Consider the following 26,474-nt stretch of genomic DNA (forward strand, 5'->3'; position numbering starts at 1 on the left):
ATGTGTGTACAGTATCATCGACTCTCGCTATTCTGGCTCTCTGAAGTACGGCCACCTCAATATACCCGCCATTTGGTTTGGCACGGATTGCTAGCTATATAGTTGTTTATACTACACACTTGCCTTGAAATGTATACCTGCCAGTTCTGGCTGCCCCTAACTATATGTGATATATACGTTTTTATTTTTATTACGGCCGGATGTGACGTTTTGGGTGTAGTTTGGCAGACAAGAGCATTATCTTTGCACCGCAAAATCATGCAGTCATTAGATTCGAGGTAGGGTCGTTTTAGCCGCGGCTATTTTCTGAAATGTGGCTACCTCGCTATTCTTGCCAAGCTCCACTGTCTAAGTGTGGCTGGATTAACAATGTATGTGCATGGTATTGCATGCATGTGTGTGTGCAAATTAATAAAGTGTGTTTTATCGTTGTGTTTTCCATTCAGGTTTTTGAGTTGATTGAATCATAGATTGAAGAGTTAGAGGGATAGGAAGCGGAGTGGTGCACGTGATGATTTTACATTGAATCTGCAGTGGAGCCTCGAAAATTATCCGCGTTACTCCCTATAAATGAGGCTATTAAGCACATTTTTGCCGGGTAACTCCCAAAGCTGTGTTTCCTCGAGAAATCATCTCTTTCAGCAACTTATAACACGCCTAGTCCATGAGCCACGTGTAGTACTTGCTAATGACTGACCACACCCAGTAAAAAGAGACTTTCCAATAAAGTTATATATGTTCCCAAGGCTGTTTTAGAGCTATTGGAACATGTAACGTGTAAGCGTGCTGGTTATGACTACTACAATAGGTATAGACCTTGAAATATAAGTGAGTTGCACGGACTAAGCACAGTTACTTGTAGTTTATTATGCACTGCATGGGTGTAGAAATAGATATTGTTGTGGTGGCCTCGATTAAACTGCAGCGTATATAGCGCAGATGTTACTCGAGATACCAACCGTTTCCTATCCCTATAACTCTTCAATCTATGATTGAATTAAGCTGTTGAGATGCATGGTAGTGTGCGGCCATTTATAATAATAATGCTGTATCCAGCGTGAGTTTTTAAGCCTTGGCTATTTTCTGAAATAGCAGCTTGCCTGATAGAGTGGACATGGTCACTATAGGTAGATTGTTGTGTTAAGATCTGTACGCTTATATATAATTATAATTATGCTTCGATCAAGTCCAGCTCATGCAGTAACGATTGGTCTATAGATACAATAATTATATTTAATCTGCTATAATTTATTTATACCTTTTACAGGAAGCTAGAATTATATTAGCTGTTCCTGGTATAACTGCATTGATCACCTAAAAAAAGCTTGCTGAATGGAACCTCATGCACAGACTGTCAGAGCTCACTTCACTTTGCATGGTCCAGTGATAGCTATGCATACACGAGCTGATAGCACCAGATTCTGTGATGGCAGTCCTAAATTTAACTTGGCCATTTTGGTCCACTGCGCATGCACTGTGTAAAAGCTCATAGCCATGGCAGCAGAACCTAATTTCATATACGCACCAGATTCTAAATTGAAGTTGGCCACTTTGGTCCACTGATCCATCAGCAATTATGTATACCAGGTCTAAGATTTGTTGATTCACCTTATAGCTGCTACAATACCATGCATATGCACCCTCAATAGCCTTCACTCCTTATCCAATGTGCAACAAGTATCCAATATGAATGGAAGTGTTAGAACTAACGGTTCTTAAGAATTCCAGGTAATAAAGATAGAGAAAGAAAGCAAAGCAAATCTGAGTACCTGAGTTTCTTTAAAGTGGTTTGTCAGATATTATGATACTGTTGAAATTGGTGTATAGGACACTACCAACAAGAAACGATAATCTGTCGTTTAATGGAATTATATATATACACAAGGATAATAATAATCGGCAACTACTAAAGCCGCTATATATAGAAATCCTGGTAAGACTGCAATGTTATGCTATATTTTTAGCTCATAAAATTAATGTTCACTCTGGAATAATAAACTGTATATAGTAACTGAACTCTAAACTCGTTGAACCTATTTACTTATAAATCTTATAAATTATTATTATGTATATTTTATCCTCACGTGATTTTTGTGTTTATGCCATGCTAGCCTCGTTGTTCGCCTAACTGTTATAAAAGCGAAAACTCGGCCTGGGATCGAGGCTAATGCCATGCATGTGTTTTCTGAAATAAGATTTAATTTGTCACTGGTGTCTCAGAACTAACTATGGTCCTATATAGTTGTCAGCGCATGCTTAAAATTTTCATTGTATTTGTGTCGGCTAATTAACCAATAATACATTGTATTATAGAAAATTCACAGATACCATATGCCGGTGGAAAATTTCGAGGTGTTTTTTAATTTCGCGTTTTTTGTGGGTGGCTGCATGCAGAACACGAAAATTAGAACCCGTGGAAGGCTTCATATGCGCATGCAAGATAGGTGCCACAACACCCTACTACCCGCGAAATGTTCTAAATATTGAAAATTTTCCACCCGTATGGTACATATAGTATACACATTATAGAGAGCTGCTTCACAAGGAGAGTTGCCATGCAGTTGTGCTGCAGCATGATTATAGTGACCCAGCTAGGGCATGTAACTTCATGGATGATGATTGAATGCCTCAAATTATGAAGGTTTAGCAGGCTGCTGGACCTCTCTGATATTCTAGACCTCTATTTGTAACTCATAATTTATGTTTGAGAAAGGTAGATTCTCTTCATGGCTCTGAGCTGCCAGAAACAACACTCGAATGAACAGATATACATATACACTCCAGTCCTGTGAGTATAGGAAAGATTACCAAAGACAAAAAGAGGGTTTCAACCTTACCTCACACTATCCAGTCTCCTCCCTTAGTAGAAAAGAGGAGCACTGTTGGGATAGCTGGATATTATCATTGCTCTTGTGCAGAGAAGTATAGACATTCTATAATAATATATGTGTACATGCGATGTAAATTAAATGTGTCGTATTAAACAGGTCATTGTCAATCCCCCTGATGATGGCACCACCAAGTCCTCTAGCTCACATGCACTCTTCACTTCATCCACCATAAGATAATTATACCAATGATGGATCTAGATCTTTCCAAACAAAAATGACTTGATATGATAGAACCACACAACAAATCTGACCTTGACGAGCTTTAATTGTCAAGATTTGTAGCCTCCTCACTTGTTCTTCTGTCTTCAGAATAATGTTTTCTAAATAATTAAGAGCCATTCCAATCGATTAATGATAAACGGGATACTGACTGCTAGTACGATAGTACACGAATATAAATGTGAACAAAAATATCCATTAGTCTAATTTTTAATCTACTTGAATGACTGGCGCATGCATGCGCAGACAACTAGTGCAGGCCTATAGTTGTTCACCTAAACGTTATAAAAGCGAAAACTCGGCCTGGGATCGAGGCTAGCTATAATATAAAGCTACGACAATTCAGATGTATAGATTAAATTTGGAATGTACCTTGCCATGTCTTGAACATGCACACGCATACATTGCATGCAAAAATAGTTTTTTTATGCATGAGTCTAATCTATAGCTACACAATTGTATTGGCCGCATCTCCTTTAACACGCAGGAAGAAACATCAATGATCATTAACTCTATCTGCTGCCATTGACTATAAGTTGGACTTACTATTCCTCACGAATACTATAAACTATTAATTTTTATCTTTACACTATATACTTGTAATAATTTATACACTTGTACACCTATCTCTGGTGGTGTGTTAATTGTTATTATTGTTGTAACATGCATGATATTACTACATGTTTTACTTCATTGAAAGATATTTTCCCCGCCTATAATTATAGCATGCAGTATGCAAGGATATCGGGTACACTTACCAGTACTATAGGTTTTGCGTTATTGTTGAGAATTGATTATTTAATAAACTGATTAAATTTGCTGATTATATAAGCATGTACCGCGAACATTTATATGCAAGATTAACGCATGCATGCATGTATGCTGCAGAAAGGCTGCGCTATTCTGTGAAAATTAAATCTGCGAAAACCTTTTTATTAAACAGTCATCGTGCGAAGTTTATGTATACCCACTATATACAATGCTCGTAAAAAATTCATTTTTGGTACATGTATATTGAACTGTAATATGCATGCTAGCTATTCTTTTATGCTCAAGTTAACAGCCTATATTATAATTGCCTCCAAAACACGGCATATAGGCCCCATGTCGTTGCACAATTAAGTAACACAAACTAATAATGGCCATAAAATTTATGCATATGACCTCTATCTATTAATTCTACAATATATAGGAGATAATAAATTATTACCTACCATGCAGTACTTCCGGGCCTACAAAATATGTTTATACTATAATTATGACTCGTATATTGACCTGTACGTATTTCAAAACCTCCCTATTATTCTAGCTCATAAATGTAATAAAAGTGCCTATTATCAGTGCAATCTGTTGAAGGTGTGCATGCATGTGCTCCATTTATAGGATGCTTATATACGGTCTCACCAAAGAAAGTTTGGCATTATCAAACTGCCCGTGTTGGTGAATCCTGCTGAGGAGCGTGTTGGTGGCTATCTTGTAGATATTGATTGGCAATATGTCGACTAATCTGCTTCAGCGATTTCTTCACTTCACAACTGGGAGCAGTGTATTGTCTGTCAGCAGTATCATCGTACAATTCAATCGTCTGAGTGGGCCAGGAGGCCCTGTGCGCACAACACATGTGATGCTTTGCTAAAGCTACCAATCTCGTATGCCAATTATAGCGAATTTCACGGAAAGTGGATGGCAATCCTCAACGACAATGACCTTTGTTGCATGGGTAATGAACTGTTTGTAACTTCTTTCTGAATGGACCATGAACTTCTTAATTAAGTATCGTCATTATCATTATGTTACTATTCCCTGAATGGACCTTGAACTTCTTAAGTTTAATTATTTGTGCTGATCACATCATAATTGTTTTGGTTATATACACAGTAAAAACAGATAATTATGTTATAATAACATAAAACATCTCAAATAGAATGCATCATTTGAAATTATTTTAATGTAGAAATGACATAAATTTCTGTCATTTTAACACTAAAATACGATGATGCATCCCATATAACATATGTGTTTTTGCTGTGCTATAGCTAGCTTACTCTCAGTGTCATCCTTCATTTCAATCAATCACCTTCATGGATGTTCATAATAATTATATGATTATCGTCAATTCTAACAATAACTCCCTTTCATTATATAGGTAGTATTGTTTTGGCTTATAGCTATGTACTGCATGCATACTCTCATTAATCATTTTTCATGTTGATAATTATGAGCTTTGTTTACTGAGCATCACAATGGCATGCATCAAAATAATAATTATGTAAGAATAACATCAAAATTGAGTCATCATGGTCATGTTTTATACCGTAATCGTTGACATAAACTGCAAAACTTGTTCATACAAATCAATGCCAAACTCATCAGAAGGTGCTAACGGATTAACAGCTTGCTGTAGGAGAGCAAAATTCTCTGAACTTAGCCTTATTGGCACCTCAGGCACAACTATAGAACGTCCCTGAGACGGGATGGGGCCTTCCATATCAATTCCATATTCTTCCTCCACATTCTCAAAAAAATCCAAAGCTGCGAGTCGTGCTGCAAAAGTAGTGCCCCTGTTGTAAACAACTGGTGTGGAGACTTATGGTGTGCAGTTCGGATTGAGTGATGGTTCCATCCACCAATGAACAGTGCAAGTGCCTGATTAATACGTGGAATGAACACATAATGAAGGGAATACAGATGCGTCTCATTCAAACAGTCTAATAGATCCACTTGTTCCATAAAGTAAAACAGCTTGTAAAAGAGAATAGTCACAGCGGTGCATGTCCCTCCATATAGTCGCTCTATGCGTTGATTATGGACCGAGGCTCCTACAATCACACTCCTCATATCATGTCCTAACATGTGACGTGCGACCAATACATTTTCCCCACCTTGGTCCATTCTTATAATTATACGAGATGGCAGCTGATGCTTTTGAACTGCACACAAAAATAATTCGTACACGGTTGACGATTTATTATTGCCACAACACTTCAAGAAAGTCACCAGCCTACTGCAGCCGTCAATGCAGCCACGAGTGACGATTCTCCATCTAATAAGCTTATGATGTGAATCTGAAACAAGATAATTCAACCATAATTAATTTTAATGTGATGAAAATTAGTCAATACTATAATGAAAGCACCGCAGGTGCTGACGCCTCGATGGAGATGCCAAAGCTACATAACATAAAGCTACTAATAGCTTTTATACACATGATAAACATTTTTGATTTTGCTGCATGCAAACTTAGAGTGGGTAATGATTGACCATGATTATTTAAACAATAAAACAATCGATGCCAAAAGTTCAAGTCTAAAATTAATGGCTGCATCAGCAGAGCCTTGCAGCTCTCTTCTCACTCTTGTAATGCAGCTACCAATAGCTAGCATTCTAGTGCAGAGCTAACTACTAAGTAGAGTAGCAACACTCGGTAAATAAGTTTGGCTACGTGCCCGGCTTCTGAAAAGACTGCAATGGCATTCCAAGTAAGCAAAACTAGGCGTAACTCGAGAACGAAGCATTATTTTGCAAATCCACGAATTAAAATCCAAGTAAACATGACTATAGAAGCCTATAGAAACTCTTACTTGCACTTGATTGCAGTCTACACACACATAGACACACAAACGTATACCTCGCTTGCGCATGCGCACCGAGGCATAATAATGGTCTAACTGGTTTGGGTTTACGGGGCTGCCCAGGGTAATTAAAAGCGTATCACATACGGATCAGTAATTGCACAGGATTCAAACAACAGCTGCGGCTAAAAATATTATTAAAATTGCTGAGAACGGCATCATAAACGATTAGGTTACTCGTATAAGGGATTAAGAACACTCATAACAAACACAGGCAAGGGCCAATTAGAAGCCTTGCCATTGCTTGTTACTCGTACTACTTGATCAGAGGCTGCAGCTATATACGATATTTTGCTAGCAATTAGAATTCGAGAGACCAGAAAGGTGTTCATTACGTCTACTAACGCTCCAGTAAAATGAGACCGCTTCCTTTTTTGCCTTTGGAAAGGGCTACTTTTAACCGTGCGTAAAGAATCTCACGCACGGAATAACTCTTCTTTGATAAGAATACACAAGTCATAAATTAATACTCGCGCTTATTTATTAATGTTACCATGCAGACTCAATTACAAACACATCTATGACTGCTTGTCGCGGCTAAATGTTTGGCATCCATCCACGCATTATGTAATTTGTGGTTAGTTCTACGCTGGGACAACTCTTTGATAAGTAGCATACCAGTTCAACAGGAAGTGGTTTAGCAGGTAAGTTCTTTTCACCTGCACAAACTCAAAGTCTACCATGTGAAAGTCTACACTAAAAAGCTGCTACTTAGCTAGCAGCTACTGTAGATACCAGTATCAATATGACTCAGAGGTGATTACGGTTAAAGTTTATTGAGGCTACTATTTGAGAGCGGCTTTTATCGCACTGAAGATGGGGATTAATTTTAGAGGCTACTACTCTTTGAGTGTGGGCTTTATACAAGGGCAGATTTTGACGAATATCAAAAGGATGATACCGTATATTTATTCGATCTAAGGTGACACTTTTAAAGCCTAATTTTGGAGGTTGAAAAATTATGTTGAAGTCTTGGTGTTGCATATTTGATCGTTGTTTCTCTATAGAGGCTATATAGTTTGACCTCTATTTAGAATGTGACATACAAAAATATTGTCAACACAGCAGTCGCTACAGTATAGCCGGACCACGAATATTTTACCCAGCGACCTTGACTACCTTTACCTGCAGTGCAAGCAGAAAATAAGATCCACGAATGGACTTCCTCCCGCTCCCCCCCTAAACATCTGCATTCAGGAATATGGAAAGGCAATCTCAAAACCCACTAGAATTTATCCTAGATCGACCTTCGAATGAACACCAGTCATGTCTCTGTTATTAATTATTAAACAGGGTGTTGAAATAATTATGGTGACTTTTAGACCCCCCTTATTTCCACTCGCTACTTCAAAGTCCTGTAAATGACACCCTGCTGACTAAATAACCCGAAATAACCTGCTATACAGTACTTTTAGAGGTTACAAAATTGCATATTATGGAGGGCCGTGCATGTCCCATATTTGGAGGGCTGCTTTACATGGATACCTTTAGCTATTTTCCAACAATCAACATCAAGCTTTTGGGAGACTTAAAGAAGGCCTGTAAGGCCTTAAAGTTATTGCGGGGGACAAGATAATCCCTCTTTCCTATTTTTCCTATAATTATATCTACATGTATATGGTTCCAGTTTTCAATATGCATTTACAAAAACTTGTACAAATAATAATTATACCCACCAATATGCCAGAGGGAGTTTGGACCAGCAACTGAGTAAGGCTGTCGTCGACTAAGACCACCCATCAATCTTGAAGCTGCACTTAATGGGTCAGATGACCTTAGAGAACATCGGACTCTATCCCTTGACATTAATCCCATTCTTCTCAGCCTTCCACATACCATCATAATGACTCTTAACGTCGGGGACTCTGAATGAATTTCCTTGACAATTCTGTTGAGCTCATCATTTGATAAAGTTGTTGCAGAGTCATCCAGCAATTCAAACTCAACTCGTCTTCTGTATACACTAGTAAAACATGTATTACTTATGTTTATCAGTCAAAAACTTAATTATATATGGTCATACAAGACACACCCAGCAGGGCCGCAATTTCAGTCCAGTTAAAATTTAGTGATGATAGGTACACTAGTTGTTCCTTTTCAATTTCAAACTTAGGTCTTCCTCTTCCCAAGATTCTTCTAGCAGCTTGATACTGGAATTTGCTGGTTTCTACATCCAACATCTCTTCATATTGCACCCACTGTCTGTGTACACTTCTCAGGCACTCTAGTAGATGAGCCAAATTCGATTGATTACTAGCTCATCTTCTTCTCCAACTTCAGAACCCCCTTGCAGCATTTGATCAGATAGTTGCATGCAAGTACTCAGACAAACTTCTAGTCTTGACAAAACATAGTCACAAAATTCTCGATTCGCTATTCATGTTGATGTTCTGTGTTCTCTAGGAATCTACTGACATCAATAAAGTATTGACTCCATGCTCCAAACAATTCATCCTGCTCAGCCATTCTAGCTAGCTAGCTTGTTATGAAAGCTAAGGCATGCAAGGTTGCTTATGCGCATGCGCATATGAAAAGGTTATAAGGTCACGTACGTCATGCTATAAGGTTATGTACGCCACGTTATAAGGTCAGGTACGTCATGCTGTATGCCACGTTATAAGGTCACGTACGTCATGTTATAACATTCAAACGTCATAACGCCATCATTTCTTTATGTTACAAACCGCTTGCCATACTGCAGAGATGTGGCTGACTGCTACACCCCCAAAACTTGTTCTAGACACACCCCCACAACTTGAGGAGGTTGAATATTATTTTAATATGAGTCATCTTCCAGAGAATACCTTCAGGCTGGTAAAGGAGAAAGAGGGGCCTTCTTACCTTTACAAAGAGGTGCCTGTACCTGCTCCAGTTGGGGATGAGCTGCTAGTGAAGGTGGGGAAGGTTGCTCTCTGTGGAACAGACATCAGTCTCTATCAGTGGAACAGTGGTGAGCGATCATCTGGCCGGATATCCTATTCACTATCTATGTTTGTGCTATATTTACGATTGTGTTTCCATCCCTACTGCATTTGGCAATTGTATTATATAGTGTATACTGAGGTCTAGATGCACCATCTATTTTGTTGTTTGCAGTTGCTAAGGAGATTGCAGAAGTGCCTTTTACTCCTGGTCATGAGATGGTTGGACAGGTTCGTAATTTCTGTTCAATGGAGTTGCATGTACTGTTCTCTAAGAAATATGCGCTGCCATACAGATAGTGTGTGTGGGTCCAGAGGTTCCTCCTGAGTACACTATTGGCAGGCGCGTGTGTGTGGAGAACCACTTCTACTGTGGACACTGCTACCAGTGCACTCATGGTAATAATTTCCATCAACTATTATATTGATATTTTAGTTACTCATAATATAAAGTGGATTAACAGTTAACAGCCATGCATGCATGCATGCAGGTGATTACGTTCATGCGTGGGCTTATATATCATTTTGTTTGTGTGTACAGACCTTCGTCACATTTGTCAGAATCTCAACCAGTTTGGTTATGGTAAAGGAACGAAACATGGCGGACTGTCAGAGTACACTATTGTGCCTGCGAGATATGCCTACTTGCTCAAAACACAACTGGAGGACTCAAAAGCAGCAATACTGGAGCGTAAGCTTGTACTCATCTCTAGTTTATTCAAGAGATAATTATATAGAAGGAGAAAACCATTTTTGCGTTTCATCCACGGGAAATGTCACCCTCGAATTCAAAAGGTTCTCATTGCATTTCCCATGTGGTGACAAAAAGTATTTCGAGTTACTAGGAGATCGAGTTAAGGTTTAATATTTTTACCAAATCAATGACTTACTCTTATAGTTCGTATGTATTGGTAATCATTAGGTCTTTCGAATTATTTTACAGTAACAGTTGGTTGTTTATAAGGTTCACCCCAGCCCCCCCCCCCCCCCACTAGATGAAACCCTGACAGTAACAGTTGGTTATTTATAACCTAAAGGCATAACTTATTATATTCATCTCTCACACAGCCTGTGGAGTGGCCCATCAAGCGTTAGAAGCTATTGAGCCACGTGGAGAAAGCATCCTGGTTCAAGGTGAAATCCGTTGGTGCAGATCAAGACATTAGATACTGGTTGTTTTTGCAGGATGTGGGCCAGTTGGACTGCTAGCTATTGGCATTGCAAAAGTGATGGGAGCAACTAAAATGTGAGCTCATGGTACAAAGAACTAGTCATTAAAACTGGCCTGGCTGTAGGAATAGCCTTAACGCAGTTTGATATACAAAATGATTATATGCAGTAGATTTTTTAGTTGATGAAAAGTCTGGTGCTACTTTAGATTGGCCACGGACATCAACGAGAGTCGCCTGGTGGTTGCTGGTCTGATGGGAGCTGACGTGCTAATTAATGGAGGGAGGGAGAGTCTAAGGGACAGAGGTTTGTACCTACCAGTGTTAGAAATTACTCACTGTCATCGGTCATTGACCGGACATTTAATTAGAATGACCATGCATTCCTGCATGTGTCCGGTCAGTATATGCATGGCCACTGGCCAGGCACAAATGACATTTGACCATACAGTCAATAAAAATTATTTCTAACATTGCCTGCATGTAAGCATGTTAATGGAGGGAGGGAGAGTCTCAGGGACAGAGTTTTGTACTTTAGGCATGTTACTGGAAGGAGGGAGAGTCTAATAAAGGACAGAGGTTTATACCTGTAGGCATATGTTAATGGAGGGAGGGATCGAGAGTCTAAGGGACAGAGGTTCGTACCTGCATGTAGGCATGTTAATGGAGGGAGGGAGGGAGAGTCTCGAGGACAGAGGTTCGTACCTGTAGGGCATGTTCTTTTCAGAAGCAGCATAGAATTTTCGGGAATTTATGATTAATGTGCAAGCCTACATGTACAATTCAATTTAATAGTTGTGCTGTCGAGGGTGGTAATTAATTATTCTATAAATTTGCGCACAATGAATAATTTGTTGTACTATAATAAACATATCCTATACCAAGGTACATCCTCATGTATCAGATGGCACCTATACGTGTCCCCTGTCAGCATTTTTTATAGTATCCCCCTGCAGTGCTGGAGGAGACAGACGGGAATGGAGTTGGTAGACTCTTTGAAGCCACCGGGGCTGAGGCCCTGCTCAACAATTGCTTCTCTCTGGTCAGGTAGGCTGAGACTGAGGTCAAGTGTGGCCAGGACCTCTAATTACAGAGACTTTTAGGGCTTGTGAATTGTTAAGGATTCTTGATTTGAACTACAGTGGAACCCCTCTATAACGGACACCTTTGGGGAACAATGTTTTGGCCTTTATACAGAGGTGGCCTTAATTTGTTGAGAGGTTGTTTTGTACACAAACTGTTCATTTGGGACCTGGGTGCCTGGCCGTTATATAGAAGCTGGCCTTTATTCGGAGGTGGTTGTTAACAGAGGTTCCACGTACTGTACTTGTACTGTAGAAACTGGATTATTGCTCTAATGGGGTCAATAGCATAATTATGCACTTATATATTCGAGGATGCGCTTATACTGCAGTCATTTTCGAGCTGCATCCTGCAGTAACCGGATGTCTCTGTGACGAGAAAGTGAGCGAACAGGCAATCCTGACTAGTCCATATTATAATTATCATATTATGTACAGCTAGTTCATTTTACCAGTGTTTATCATAATTAATCGAATCAATTCTAGAAAAGCGCTTCAATTCGACCTGCAGTTGAGCATAAAGATACGCTTATGATCGAGTAAAACGCTAATAATTATAATCCAGTTCTACGGTATGTGATTTTGTTTAGTGTCCTGATTGTAAAAGGTGCGGAGTCCATATACATGTAATTAAGGGTTCCAGGTTGCATGATTAAGCTGGACCAGTAATTTAATTGTTGGTTTGATAAATAGATAGTTCTGAAATAACTATAATTATGCACGTTTTGGTACACGTACGTAGGCTCCTGGTGCGAGTATCATGTATATAATTATATGCAATGTATTTTATTTAGGAAAGGTGGACAGATCGCTCTAGTAGGAATTCCTAAGGTACGTACAATTTTAGTGTATTGCTTGTGTATGATATGTATAATTATACACTTCACGATCACAATTGGCACCTTTATCCAAAGGTTCATGTGCACACACCCCATGCAAACATATACATGTACACAGAAGCCACTTCACATAGAGCATCCCCTGCCAGACATGGTGTTCAGGTCTCTCACCGTGAAGACGTTTCACGGCCGCAGGATATTCAGAGACTGGGAGGAGTCGGAGAGACTGCTGGCTAACAATTTGTGAGCAGCAAAATATTAATCAAACCAGCAGGCCCGAAATTAAGACATTCATTGTGCAATGCAAGTACCTCTGCATGCATGATGTGCTGTTTGTTATTTGATAATAATTTGTGTACGTATATAGCTATAATTATTATATACTGCATCTCAACTGAACAGCTACGCATTGTAATTCTACTAGATATGTGCCATTAATAAATTATGTTTGTCCAACTTCAGAGTGAATGTCGATTCAATTATCACACACGACTTTCCTTTGAGCAAGTTTGAAGAAGTGAGTGTATGATTCCCCATTCTTTGCATATAATTATACATACAAAAGTTTTGAAAATTTTCGTATATTTCGTATAATTGCAGAGCATCATACGAAAATTACGAAATTATTCTACTGCAATAGATTCAACATCACTATTATAGGAATACGTATTTAGTTCATAATTTATAATGTAAATTTTCGTTAGTATATGAAAATTTGTACCAATAAAAATTACCCGCTATTGCATAATTATTATAAATTACAGTAGACTCTCGCTATTCCGGCTCTCTGAAGTACGGCCACCTCGATATACCGGCCATTTGGCTTGGCACGGAATGCTAGCTATATGTTTGCTGCACAAAACTCATCCTGAAGTACGGCCACTCGCTATTCCGTTTACCGGCCAGTGCTGGCTGTCCCAAACAAGGTTTTCAATGTAATTTTATACGTATATATATTACGGCCGGATGTGACGTTTTGGGTGTGGTTTAGCAAATAAGATTAGATTACACTTAAATAGCTAGAGAACAGAATGATTCATTATCTTAATTATCCTCGAGACAAGAACCGCAAAAGTAGTCATTAGATTCGAGGTAAGGTCGTTTTTAAGCCGCGGCTATTTCCTGAGCTGCAGTCAGTCACCTTGCTATTCCAGCCAAGCTGCAGCATGGTCCCAATGGTAACCGGATTAACGAGAGTCTACTGTATACAGTTCTGACATATCGTTTCCTATTATTTAATTATCATTTCCCACGGTTTAATAATTATTCCCCTTCATACAGGCATACCGAGTGCTGATCAGTGGTGAGGGAGTCAAGGTCCTTGTGTCACCTGGACAATAGTTATACACTACACTGTGTAGAGCATCTATATATTTTTCATGATGGTATTAAAGGAGATAAATTATTGTATATTATTATATGACCAACTTGAATATATAGCAATCAACAGAAAATTATGACATACATGATATGACTTGTGATACTGTGCATGAAAATAGACAACCAAATGCCAGTTCATGATCAGACGAATCAACTTCATCAAGGTGTTTTAGTGACTCTTAGTAGGCTGCCCTTAACTTATTGCCTGGCATGTTTCTTAAGGTGAGCCAGCTGCAGAAAAATAAAATGACGTCTACTGTATGGTAGCAACTGCGCATATACGGCTAGAAATAATACATATTTCCAATGTTGCTCCATACTTTATACTGTATTACTAGAATGTTTTGCGAGCATCAAACATTTGCAAATGTTGATCGATCAATTTGCAACAATAAAATCTGCAAAATCTGTAGTAAATACACACGATATCCTTGCCAGAACGCAATAGTTAGATCACAAAGGGTAAAATTTTCTGCTGATTTGGCTCATTCGCAAATGTTTTTCACTCGCTAGTAATACGGTAGCTGTTGCAAGTTATGTACATGCAATGCAATTACATGCAGGTGCATGTATAACTATAGGCAAGAGTAGATAAGAGTATATCTACTCTTGCCTATAGGTTATTGACAAAACAGAGGAATCTTAGTTATAGTTATCTCACCAGTTCGCTTGGGTTGAGAACTTGAGTGCAATCTCTCCATTCACATTTTGTCGATAGTTTTTCCTCAGAATTTACATGGTCTGTAGGAAGGCAAGGGTTAATTATTAATTATTGGAAGCAAAAGATAATATGGTTAAATACTTGAGGGGTAAAACTAAGGTAAGGATACAAGCTAGGATACAAGCTAGTATCGGAATAATCATAATCCACCTCCGAAATTATTATAAGGAGATGTAGCCGTCTTTACCTGATAAGTGATACGTGGTTAAATGTTGCAGAGCTCCGAACTTGAGTTCACAATCCTTCCACTATATATACATGTGACGAGTGATGTGAAGCGTGAAGATAATAAGTTAATAATGGGAGCGATGCATGTATGCACATAGTGGTATGCATGCATGGTGTCACTATGACACTATATGAGTGCTCAACTTAATGTGAGGTACAGTAAAGTACATGGCACGCGAAGAGTAAATACATTGTAAAGTGTATGTTGGCACTGACGATGCTCTTAATGGCTAAATGAGAATGTCACACGTACTATACTATACTAGGGTAGTGTATGTATTACAATCATGTACTGGTACATGTATATAGTACATACTGTAGGAGCAAAGCCTTGCATTACTAAGCAATGGTGTTGAGAAATCACCTCACAGGTGTAGAAGTTAGTCAGGTTCAGCTGCACACATTCCAACGAGCCATTCTCCAACCCAGCGACAATCTATACACAAAACCAGCGATAAACTATACAAAATGAATGCACTGTAGAACCTCGGACACCTTGCATTGTTCCAGAGGCAGAAGGTACAACACGAGTACTTTGATCAGGTGCAAAATTTAACGTTAAAGCCATAATTGTTGCATGTGACTATTTTAGCCTAATCGAGGTACTCGTGTCGGATCTCCTCTGATGCCGGATGATCGAATGGATAAACCACACCTTAATCCACCCACTTTATATTGATAAACAGCAGTGCCTACCGTATAGCAGGTATATTTCGAGGGTATACATTTTTGCAGATGGACCTCTACAAAGGATTTCGCGGATTTCATTTTCGTGGTCTGAGTTCCAGCCTTTTGGCGCATGCGCACATCAACATGCAGCTGTACCTCCACACCGTTAGCCTCGAATCCAGGCTTAGCCTGTATGAATCGGTGAGGAACTATGTCCTCCACCTCTAGCAGAAAGTTTGCTGTGCAGGCCATGGTCAGGGGATACAGTAGACGTAGAGCAAGCTAGCTGGCTATACCGGTGTCCTTGTCTCTAGATTCCTTTTTCTTTCCTCTTATTGTCGATAGGTGTGGTCAATAATACTGAACACACCTACTATTCAATAAGATATAAAATTTCGTGGGTATAAATTTTCGCGGTACAGGCTCTATCCGCAAAAACCGCGAACATTTATACCCTCGAAATGTACCCGCTATACGGTATTTAGTGCACGTGGGCGTCTGCGCATACGCAGAAGATAAACATGCCTGTGCCCATGGCAACAGCAGGTAATTGCGCACGCGCATAAAGGGACAGAGAAAATGGCCAAGCCAAGGTTTCTGATAATAGAGGTTCTACTGTATATCCAAAACAGAACCGTTTTTGTAAATACAACAAACTATAATACCGTGCCGTACTGTACGTTATGGTAGTAGGGTTAGTGGTACATAATCATAGTGATACATGATGATTGTACAGACATACATGTATACAGTACAACCCACACAGCATTATAGTTTTAGTCAAACAGTGTGAACACAACTACATACATAAATTGGTACAACGTAGTTTTGCTGACCTTGCTGTTAGCTGCACAAACACAGAAGATGCGTGACTCAAAACAGTACAGCTGCAACAGCTGGAATGTCTGCACAGGAAAACCATAGGGTTAGTGGTAATCTATCACATGACAAAGTATGGCTGGCCTTAGAGGTTTAACTGCAATACGAGGATTTCAAAGATGGTCTCTTAAGGAACTCTATAGCACCGCAAATTTTTGTAGATCAGAGATCTCTGACATTTTGTTACCTTTGACTAAGGCTAGATTTACGATAAACACCATGGTGACAGTACTCTAAACTCGTAATATAATTATGTACTGAGCATGTCTATATGCAACAACATATGCATATACGCACCTTTATGTCATAGCAACGGATGCGCTTGTCGAAGCCGCCAGTGATGAGAACTCCACCCATCACATCCACACACGTCACAGGAGTCTTGTGTTCTAGCTTGCGAGACATAGTCCAATCCTGTATAGTGTATGTGTTTGTTTGGGGGGTGGGGGAGAGTATATTACTGCTTGGCATTATCGACCACTTCCGAGTGTCACAGAACAAATTAAAGTACGTACCGAAATGCACTTGAAATTCGTTATACAGGAAAAAGGGAAAATTGTGGAGTCACTCTCGTTGTGACTACTGAAGTTAATGCTTATGCTCAAGAGACTACTGATTATACTGTACACCAACATAAATTTCAGCTCTAGCTACTTACGTACGTACCGTACATGTACATACCTGTGTGCTGTAAATGTACAGTTGACCATCACCACAGCCAATAAAAAGGTGATTACCATGAATCTGTGTGATGAAAGAAAAATTTAAGTCAATATTGCACCTCCATATTAAATACGTAGCAAGATCAATAAGCTTATTGTCGTTTCAAGTACCCAGGGATGCATGTGCCCACACTGGTCGATGGTGGTTGGTATTAACCACCTCTAGCCAAACATTAATTACCGCCACTAAACAAAAAACAATCATGTGTTAAGGCCTAGTTTAATTACTACATAAAAGAAAGGCAACTTTGGGTGTTGTCGAATTGTGATCAGAATTGAAAATAACAATCACTTTTCCAATTGCATCTAACCTTGACACAGAGAGGTGTTTGTGGTAGAGCGAGTGCCTTCACGCTCTTGAGGGCAGACCTGTCTTTACCAAAGGTCTGGCGAATATCCCACACCGAGACTAAGTTATCAAAGGATCCTATATCGTGCGTATGAAAAATGCAACAACATTTGTATCATTAATTTAGGGGAAGGGAGGGTACACTTGGGAGCTAATTAGATACATAGTGTTGACAGTGTATACACAGTGTACTACACTGTACTTCCAATATATTTACTGCACGTACGTACAAGTACAGTCATATGATATTCGGGTCACTAAGGTAAGCTACACTAGATCAAATCATGTAAAAATGTTCTCACCCCCAAATACAGTCATTCAAGTCACCCAAATTGCATACACAATCATGATGCAATTCAAACGTGACCATAGAGGCACCCACTAGGAAAAACCTTTGATATGCATTCTCACACTATCTTTATAGCGTGTGATCTCACCCGTAACGAGCAGGTGCTGGTGCACACACATGTTGCTGATGCGGCTCTTGTGGATCTGCTTTAGGTTCAGAAACTCCTTCTTTGCCTGGAACAAAGTGTGCACTCAAAATAGACAACGCTTTTCTCCTAAGTACACGACAGCAAGCGTAATAATTTTTCTACAGAAGCCACGATAATTATAAACAACAGGTTTTGAAATCTATATATTAATTTTGGATGTGTGCTCATGCATACAAAACTTCATCATCATTATAATTGTGAATGTATGTACATGACGAACGACTACACTACCGTAACTCACTGAGAGGTCGACAATTTTTACCCCTCCGCTGACAACAGCAATTATGAGCAGATCCCCAGTCACTACTACACAGGTCACATGATCTCCGATGCTAAACTGGGCCACTTGTTTACGCTTCTATAAGATTAGGAGAAACAAAAATTATGGTATCACACTGGCTACTAGCTTGTATGGTAATTATACAAATGTAATGTACGTGGAACTGATTGAACAATTAAACTCTTCAATGTTGCAGCACAATGAGTATTGTTATCACCCTTCATAATTATTACAGTTAGCTAAAAGTAACCATAGAACACTGATGTGTTTTAATCTGTGCTATTTGATAGTCACCGTTGGTCTGCCCAAGGTCTCATTGTACAACATATGTAACGTATAATCTGACATGATACGACATACGTATTGTAGAGAGCATGCGTATATTACACAAGCAAAACAGACTGTTAAAGACTTCACCTCTACATTGTACATGTGCACCATTTTGTCACTGGACCCCGTTATTAGGTACAGGGTACCTTCTTGTTCATACACCTGCAGGAAAATAGATGTTTTACAGCTAGCACATCCACAACAGGTTCCATTTACATAAATATTCATTTTAGCCTCTTACGCTTGACTGAGTATATGCAAAGGCATCCCCAAACCTCGTATGCACTCACAGCTATTGAGTTGATGGCTCTCTCGTGATAGGAGGGGAGTCTAATGACCAGCTCTCCAGTAGTGAGTTTGTACACATGCAGTGAGTGATCAGAGGAACCAGAGAACAGGTAATCTCCACACACCTGCGAGGAGAAGGACCGAGCGCTAAGGCCACTCATCAAAGAAAACACAATGTACACTTGCATGTACGTACGTGACTGTATGCATAATAAATAATGAATACCAAAACCTTGTTCACTACAGACAGGTACAAGATCGAAATCAAAGAGGTTTAATCGAGTTTTAAATATGCTAAAGTCTAACTTTAGTCATGGAGGTGCCTCAAATGACACGTTATATACATTATACACATGTATTGTCGTACTTTTCGGGGGCAAAACTTTCGTGGTTTTCGTGGCTGAACATCTGAGCACGAATATTTTACCCACGAACGAAGCGATCATTGACTACCTTTACCTGCAGTGCAAGCAGCAACCACGTATAACTGACTAAAACAACCACGAATGTTTTGACCCCTGGAAATACGGTATTTAGGTGATGAATAGGATCCGCATGTAACTGTACATGACATCAATAACTATTATAGTTAATATGCAATAAATGTGACATTGTAGGAGAATTGATAGGCACCAATACATGATACATGTACATTAAGGTGTATGTAATACAACATTAGTAGCATGAAATTTCGTGAGGTGCAAAAGTTTGTGTTTTTTGAGGGCAGAGCAGTTAGCGTGAAAATTAAACTCCCACGCACCGGTATTTCATATGCAAAGTTCTTGGTGGGTGTGGTTTCATGGAATTGAACCGCAAATATTACAACCCACAAACATTTCTTCTGAGGGCTCTCGAGCCAAATAGGCACCAGCGAACATTTCCCGCTGTACAGATTTTAGAACTTCTTTAACACAATTTAAATATTAGAATTGCCTTCACATACATGTTAATCATACATACCTTGAGGCACAATATTGACTGCCTGTGTGGGGTAAGCATCACACTCCCAATCTGATCATCCACAGAGTCAGCACAACCGCCTTGAGAGTCGACCACCGCCATAGACTCAGCACTTGGAGTGGTATCAGTGTTAAGAGATACTTGTTCTGAGGTGCTTGCTTCATCTAAGCCAGGTGATTTAATGTTCTGTGCCGTGTTGGTTAGGCTGTGATTCGATGAGTTGTCAACGGCAACGACAATAGACTCAGAATTGCTTACAGTTGCGACTGTCGGCAAGTTATCAACACTCACTACTGAATCATTTTGTTGAATTGAGGAGGTTGGAGCAACTTGAGAGGAAGATACTCCTGTTATTGTACAATTATTATTGCTCGATGTACATGTAGTCGTGACTTTTGTGGTTGCATGTTGGTCTTTTCCATTCACATTAGCTAGGACTTTTTTGGCACTGGAAACTGACTTTACGAGACGATCTATTTTGTTGAGTACGGCTGTAGATGTTGTCACAACTGTTTTGGAAGTGTCACATGACGAGGTAACGACAGTGTCGAGACTACGTGCATTGCTAATAGTCGTGGAATTCTTGCGCGCATTCTTGGAAGTACATGTAGTACGAGATTTCTCAGACGACTGGCTTTTTCTGTGAGCGTTGCTGGCACAAGGTTTCGGCTTGTCATTCACAGCATTAGGATTCGACTTGTATTTGGGATTTGGTTGTTTTGTAGTTGAAGCATTTGGTAGGAAAAAGTCTTCTTTTCGTTTCAAAACATTCTTATAGCTCTGGGCCAGCTACAGAAGGTATGTGGCAGGTTCATACACATGCAACTAAAGGCTTGTATAAACTGATAACGATTTACCGAACCGCAATATCGAAGGAGCAGCCGTAAACTATATCATAGTAACTATTGTACATTCATGGGTATGCTTACAACATGTCCCCTTGATCGAAAACAACTCTCATTAATCATAGCTTGCTGAAACATTATACAATTACGTCACTTACACGTTTTTCTTTTTTGGCTAAATCCTCTTCTATATTCTTTGTATTCTCAATGACTTTATTCTGATCAGACAGAGCTTTCTCTTTCGCAATAACGTTTGCCATGACAGTGGCGAGCTCGTGTTGCTAAGGAGATTGATAAATATATCTATAAAAAACATAATTATAGGTGGAACTTCAGTGGCCGGGGGGTAGATAGTAAAAAATATACTAGAACATTTGTTATACAAAATGTACATACATGCAGTAACACAATTCTTACCAGCTTTTGAAGCTCCGTTTCCAGCTGTAATGGGCAACAAAAGTGCAATTAAATATATACTATAACCGCCATGATGCTTTACTTGATCAGTATATACAAACATGGGTACGTTGTGCATGTAACAATCCTACCCAGCTTTTACATGTAAAATATAGGAGATGCTTTGTAAAGATTTACGCTACACACCTCTTCAAGGGTCTTTGTCTGCTCAATTTTCAACAATGAAATCTCAGATTTTGACTTCTGCAAGGCAATCAAGTCTTCTTGCTGCAGGAAAATACATGACAATAAACCTTAGGATTGTTATAAATTTACAATGTACGATCGTATGAAGTAATTCAACAGCACCAACAGTGTATTTGCATTATTATACACAGGATTACACTTACAATTTTTTTCTCTTGATTGTTCAGAGCTTCCACTGAGCTGCTGAGCAGGCTGAGGTCACCACCACTACTAGGTGTAGGACTCCTATCACCCAACTTTGCCTTCTTTGCAGTTGGGGATTTAGTACCATCCTTTAGTTGCGGCTTCTTTTTTGAGCCCACGTCATTTGACGTGTTCAAATCGTTTTGGCAACCACCTTTAGGCCCACTTTGAGCTGCATCATGGTTGTTTGCATCACCATTGCTACTGCTTCTCTGTTTGTCTTGAGTAGGACAACTTGATTTCTTTTTGTGGGTTTGTTGCGAATTTTTTCTGGGGCGCTTTCTGTTCTTCGGCTTATTAGACAATGAAATTTCAGCATTTCTATTTGTTAAATCAGTACGAGATCCAGAGTCTACTAATTTGGTTGGATTATTCTTTGAGTGTTGAGGGTCTCCAAACAAGATGGGCCTATTATTACTGTCAGAGAGAGTGGTGATCGAGCGCTGGGAGACAGTGGACTGAGTGGTCGCAGTATGAGGGGGAGGGACATTCGATAAGGGCAGTGGACTTGTACAGGGAGGTGTGGTATGGGTGTGGTCCAATCTTTAGAATAAATAGTGCAATAGATAACCTACTATAATTATTATAAGTGAAAGAAAAGGGCAGCTACATGTACATACATGTATACAGTTACAATATACACGTACATGTTTGTACTGTACCTTCAGAGCGAAGTGAATTTTAGAAGGAAATTATCTATACAACAATCATGTACCGTACAGTGGTAAATTTTCGTGAAGTGCAAAATTTCGCGTTTTTGAGGGCAGACAGAAGACGCAAAAATTAAAACTCCCAGTATTTCACATGTAAAGTTATTGGTGGGTGTGATTTCCTGGCATTGAAACGCGAATATTAGAACCCACGAACATTTCTGCTGAGGGCTCTGGAGCCAAATAGCGAAAATTTGCATCCACGAAAATTTCACGTGCTCACTTGTACAGTCTGAGAGCTACGAGGAAAGGCTTATCAAATATGATTGTACACACATCAACTTACACAAAGTCTGAAGGCTCAGATTTAACTATAAAGCCAGACGATTCTTCTTGCTGCAAAAAGGTAAACTATGATTATATACATGTTTATGTACAGGTGCATACAGTGTACACTCACCTTTAACTGTGGTTGAATATCCTCTGTAGAGTCGAGAGCAGATAGTAACGAACAATTAGCTGGAACAGACTTTTCATTAGCTGATGGATCGGTCAGTTCTTCTTTCAGAGTCTTTCCTGGAGTAGACAAGCCATTCACAGAGGGACTGCTTAGCCCAGACAGTTGCTTCAGTACATCAGGCTGTAACAAAGAGAGAGTAGCTGCACTGCACGAGGTTGTACACATTTTCGAAGGTAATAGGGAACTGGTAGAAGAGGGTGAGCTCATCACAGCTCCAACAAGTTGAGAGAGCACATGATCTTTTGCTGATTCAACAGTCGATATTTTCGGTTGAAAAGCACTTTGTTCAGCTGCAAACGATGAAAATGGTTGAAAAGAGTGCTCCATTCCTATTAAAGGGATATCAGGTAGACGTATCTGTGGTGTGCGAGGGTTGCTAAGAGGGACGAGTAACGAATTCTCCATCACTTTACTCATAAGGTTCTTCACTTTTCCCGTCTTATTCAAAATTGGAGAATTAGTTGATTTATGTTTCTTGGGTGAGCTTGAGTGTTTATTGCGGACGGGTGATTTTTGTTTTGAGATTTTGCTTCCACAGGATGGTTTCGCACGTCCCTTACTAGCAGGTGAACACACAGCAGGTTTTAAATTAGCAGTCTCATTGACACTAGTTACCACAGCTGTCAAAGGTTTCTCAGTCTCACAATTTTTTGCTGGAAAATTGATACATGGTGAATTTACAGTGAAACTGGTATCGGTAGTTCTTACGATTGGAGCAGCACTCGTACAAGCAATAGTTCCACCACAAATAAGACTGTCAGCAGTTGCTGTACACACAGGTAAATGTACATGTATTTCCGTAGCAGTAGTAGCAGATGTACAAACAGGATGAACTCCGGTCTGGTGACCGACATGTATGGTGGGGAAAGTTTCACTAGGAGGTATAAGATCATTCAAACTGAAATTAGTGGAGCTATTTTCAGTTTGGGCCCGGTTAGAACTCTTTACACACGTAGATTCATCATCACTGACGGGTGAATATGGCCTCTTACTGCTCGTTGCAGATTGGTTCTTCGCTTCTTCGTTCTTGGTGTGTGTCACCTCACAACCAAATTCACTGAAATCGCCTGAACTGACGGACGAGGTCTCTATGGCGTTCACATTACTGACAACATCTTCACCTTTTATACATGTATGCACTGGAGGATCACCTGATTTAATATTTCTCATCACTTCTGGTAGGGCGAAGTGGCCACCAAATGAATTGTGCCAGTAGGGCTTTCGACTGCCAGCGGCTTGGTGTTTTGGAAGTGGTGGCGTGGTAGATCTCAATTTTTCGCGATGGCTCCACTTTCGTTTCTTAGACCTTCTACGTTCATCATCATTAGTATACTGTATGCCTGGAATACTACTATTAGATGTAGAAGACTCTACAGAAGAGCAAGAATGCTTACGTGACATTGGATGATCACTATTATGAGTGTGAAACTGTGCAGCTCGAGAATTGTGAAGTTCAGAGCCTTGATAAGACGGTTCAGGAGTGGAATGGTTGAAGGGTGTGTGGGGAGTTAGAGTGGTATGATGTTTGTCTGAATTATGGTGTTGAGTGTTAAAATAACGATTTTTATGGTGTCTGTGTTTCGATCGCTTCTTTATTCCTGATCGTTTTGACGATGATGACGAGGAGGTTTGATCTCTGGAGGCGGGTCTGCTGTGTACAGGTGGTGATACCGGATGCCTACAAATGAAAAGTAGTGTTAATTAAGTCAATAAGTGATATGAATGACAATTAGAAATAGAGAATGCCAGGTTAAAGATACTAGATCTTTACAACTATTATGTTATAGATAATTGGGCCAAGCGAAACGAGCCCCTTGCAATTTGTCGGTATCTATACATTTCTGTTCAACCAGCATGATATTTGCCTTGTCAACGCAGCAATCGCTACTTTTAGAGGCCAGCCTAAGCTTGAGGGTGTAAAAAAATACGGTCCGGTATTGATTGTATGTGGGCGTGGCTAGGAACCGGTGCCTATTTTGTTTCCTGTTTCATCTGCCGCAGCATGCATGCGTATATGTATATTGAATGCCTGTCTTGTGTGAAGCAAGAAGGCCTCACTCTCACTGGCTCTCAAGGTCCTGTCAGAAGGAATGTAGTATAATTCACACACAATAAGGTACTGGAGTATGGTAATTTAGCTAGTGCCTAAATTGGAGCTTGCTACATTACGCAGAGCTATTATATGATTTACAGAGAGCCAGTTAGCATTTACTGGAGGAAGCATACACTGTTGAAACAAAAATCTTTGCGAATTTCTAACCACGCCCAGATACAATCAATATCATGCCAGGTCAGAGGAGGCTGGAACCACTTAGTGTCTATCAGTATTTTTCAGGGGGGTCAAATTTTATTTTCGCCAATTTTGCTCAGAAGCAGAGATACAAGTCTTAAAGCCATATGCAGTGACCTCGAGAACAAGCTGCTCATGATATCGAGGCTAGTGCAAGAGCAAGACTTTTGATTGTATATCTCTGCTTCTGAGCAAAATTGGCGAAAATAAAATTTGACCCCCCTGAAAAATAACGTTTTAAACTGATAGACACTAAAAACTAAGCTTGAAGTAGTCTGCAAGAAAAGTTTGGATAAATCAAATTAGTGACCTTAAAATTAGCTAAGGTCAAGTGGTTCCAGCCTCCTCTGATGCTAGGTCATATTTTTTTTTAAAGGCTTGAGAACAAAAGTCTTGAGAACAATCTTAACGCAACGGTGGTATACATGATTGTACTATCAGACCGCATTGTGTGAAGTGCATGCATGCAACAAGTAAATTTTCAGACGTTTATATTTTACCTTCGATCATCCTCCTTCTTCTCAATTGCCGCTTGATGTTCCCTCGTCAAGTTGTGGTCAAACAAGGCCTGAATATACAAAAACTAATTATTGGAGTGACAGGAAGTATGTACGTAGCCATTAATTTTATATACAAAACACACTATCAATAGTAGATTAATACTCCCCTTTTAGCTTTTTTAGTTCGACAATTAATTAATTAATTAAAGCTCTCACCAGTTCTGAGCGGAAACTATGACCACAGGTAAGACAGTTATGTAGAAAGGGGTAGCTTGGGCCTGGAGCTGGAGGGATATTAGAATTCATCTGAGCCATAGACTAGACATCTAGAGCTAGCTAGCTATGTCTAAACACACAACCACACATATACATGGTCGTTCCAACAGAAAACTTGACCTCTACAGCTAAATACACGGCCGGTGGTAGCCTCGTCCCAGGCCGAGTTTTCGCTTTTATAACGGTTAGGCGAATGTTTGCCTAACCGTTATAAAAGCGAAAACTCGGCCTGGGATCGAGGCTAGGCCGGTGGGTGCACGAATACTCCAAAGTACTTTGACCTCTAGAATAAATAAATTCTGTGCATGCATACAATTTAGCGGCTGGCTCTGTCTTATAGCTTCATACTCCTCCTCCTACGGTGGCCCTGAAGGTCACTCAGCAGTTGTGTTCTCAACTTGTTGAGTTGAGCCTTCGCTAGTTGAGTGATCGCTAGTTGAGCTTCGCTAGTTGAGCCTTCGCTAGTTGAGCTTCGCTAGTTGAGTGATCGC

General features: G+C 39.7%; 2 protein-coding genes across 2 annotated transcripts; one reads left to right on the forward strand and one right to left on the reverse strand.

The window, feature by feature from the left end:
• The first annotated feature begins 9,517 nt into the window (after positions 1–9,517).
• Positions 9,518–14,190, forward strand: LOC135338808 (L-threonine 3-dehydrogenase-like). The gene is made up of 12 exons (XM_064534886.1): positions 9,518–9,692; positions 9,839–9,894; positions 9,960–10,062; positions 10,205–10,354; positions 10,732–10,797; positions 10,849–10,909; positions 11,042–11,139; positions 11,789–11,879; positions 12,709–12,745; positions 12,872–12,996; positions 13,216–13,270; positions 14,035–14,190. The coding sequence occupies exons 1-12, from the start codon at positions 9,524–9,526 to the stop codon at positions 14,092–14,094; spliced, it is 1,071 nt and encodes a 356-aa protein (XP_064390956.1). The 5' UTR covers positions 9,518–9,523; the 3' UTR covers positions 14,095–14,190.
• LOC135338802 (uncharacterized) lies at positions 14,142–26,128 on the reverse strand. The gene is made up of 21 exons (XM_064534880.1): positions 25,924–26,128; positions 25,708–25,775; positions 22,858–24,595; positions 22,744–22,793; positions 21,708–22,290; positions 21,505–21,585; positions 21,319–21,342; positions 21,060–21,182; positions 20,057–20,845; positions 19,099–19,221; positions 18,896–18,970; positions 18,440–18,556; positions 18,139–18,223; positions 17,664–17,779; positions 17,312–17,374; positions 16,928–17,044; positions 16,588–16,656; positions 15,447–15,518; positions 15,042–15,102; positions 14,795–14,874; positions 14,142–14,364 (listed from the first exon to the last, which is right to left on the reverse strand). The coding sequence occupies exons 1-21, from the start codon at positions 26,020–26,022 to the stop codon at positions 14,332–14,334; spliced, it is 4,566 nt and encodes a 1,521-aa protein (XP_064390950.1). The 5' UTR covers positions 26,023–26,128; the 3' UTR covers positions 14,142–14,331.
• Positions 26,129–26,474: the final 346 nt, after the last annotated feature.

The sequence above is a fragment of the Halichondria panicea genome, chromosome 7 (genome assembly GCF_963675165.1).
Source record: "Halichondria panicea chromosome 7, odHalPani1.1, whole genome shotgun sequence".
NCBI classification, from domain to species: Eukaryota; Metazoa; Porifera; class Demospongiae; order Suberitida; family Halichondriidae; genus Halichondria; species Halichondria panicea.

What these genes read in the sequence shown, in the direction of transcription:
- LOC135338808 (XM_064534886.1), top strand. Translation starts at nt 9,524, where the DNA reads ATGAGTCATCTTCCAGAGAATACCTTCAGGCTGGTAAAGGAGAAAGAG. An exon ending in AGAAAGCATCCTGGTTCAAG is followed by an intron (nt 10,798 to 10,848) that starts GTGAAATCCGTT and finishes TTGTTTTTGCAG; the next exon opens with GATGTGGGCCAGTTGGACTG. An exon ending in GGAGAGTCTAAGGGACAGAG is followed by an intron (nt 11,140 to 11,788) that starts GTTTGTACCTAC and finishes ATCCCCCTGCAG; the next exon opens with TGCTGGAGGAGACAGACGGG.
- LOC135338802 (XM_064534880.1), bottom strand. Translation starts at nt 26,022, where the DNA reads ATGGCTCAGATGAATTCTAATATCCCTCCAGCTCCAGGCCCAAGCTAC. An exon ending in ATATTCAACCACAGTTAAAG is followed by an intron (nt 22,794 to 22,857) that starts GTGAGTGTACAC and finishes ACCTTTTTGCAG; the next exon opens with CAAGAAGAATCGTCTGGCTT. An exon ending in TGCACATGTACAATGTAGAG is followed by an intron (nt 18,557 to 18,895) that starts GTGAAGTCTTTA and finishes CTAATCTTATAG; the next exon opens with AAGCGTAAACAAGTGGCCCA.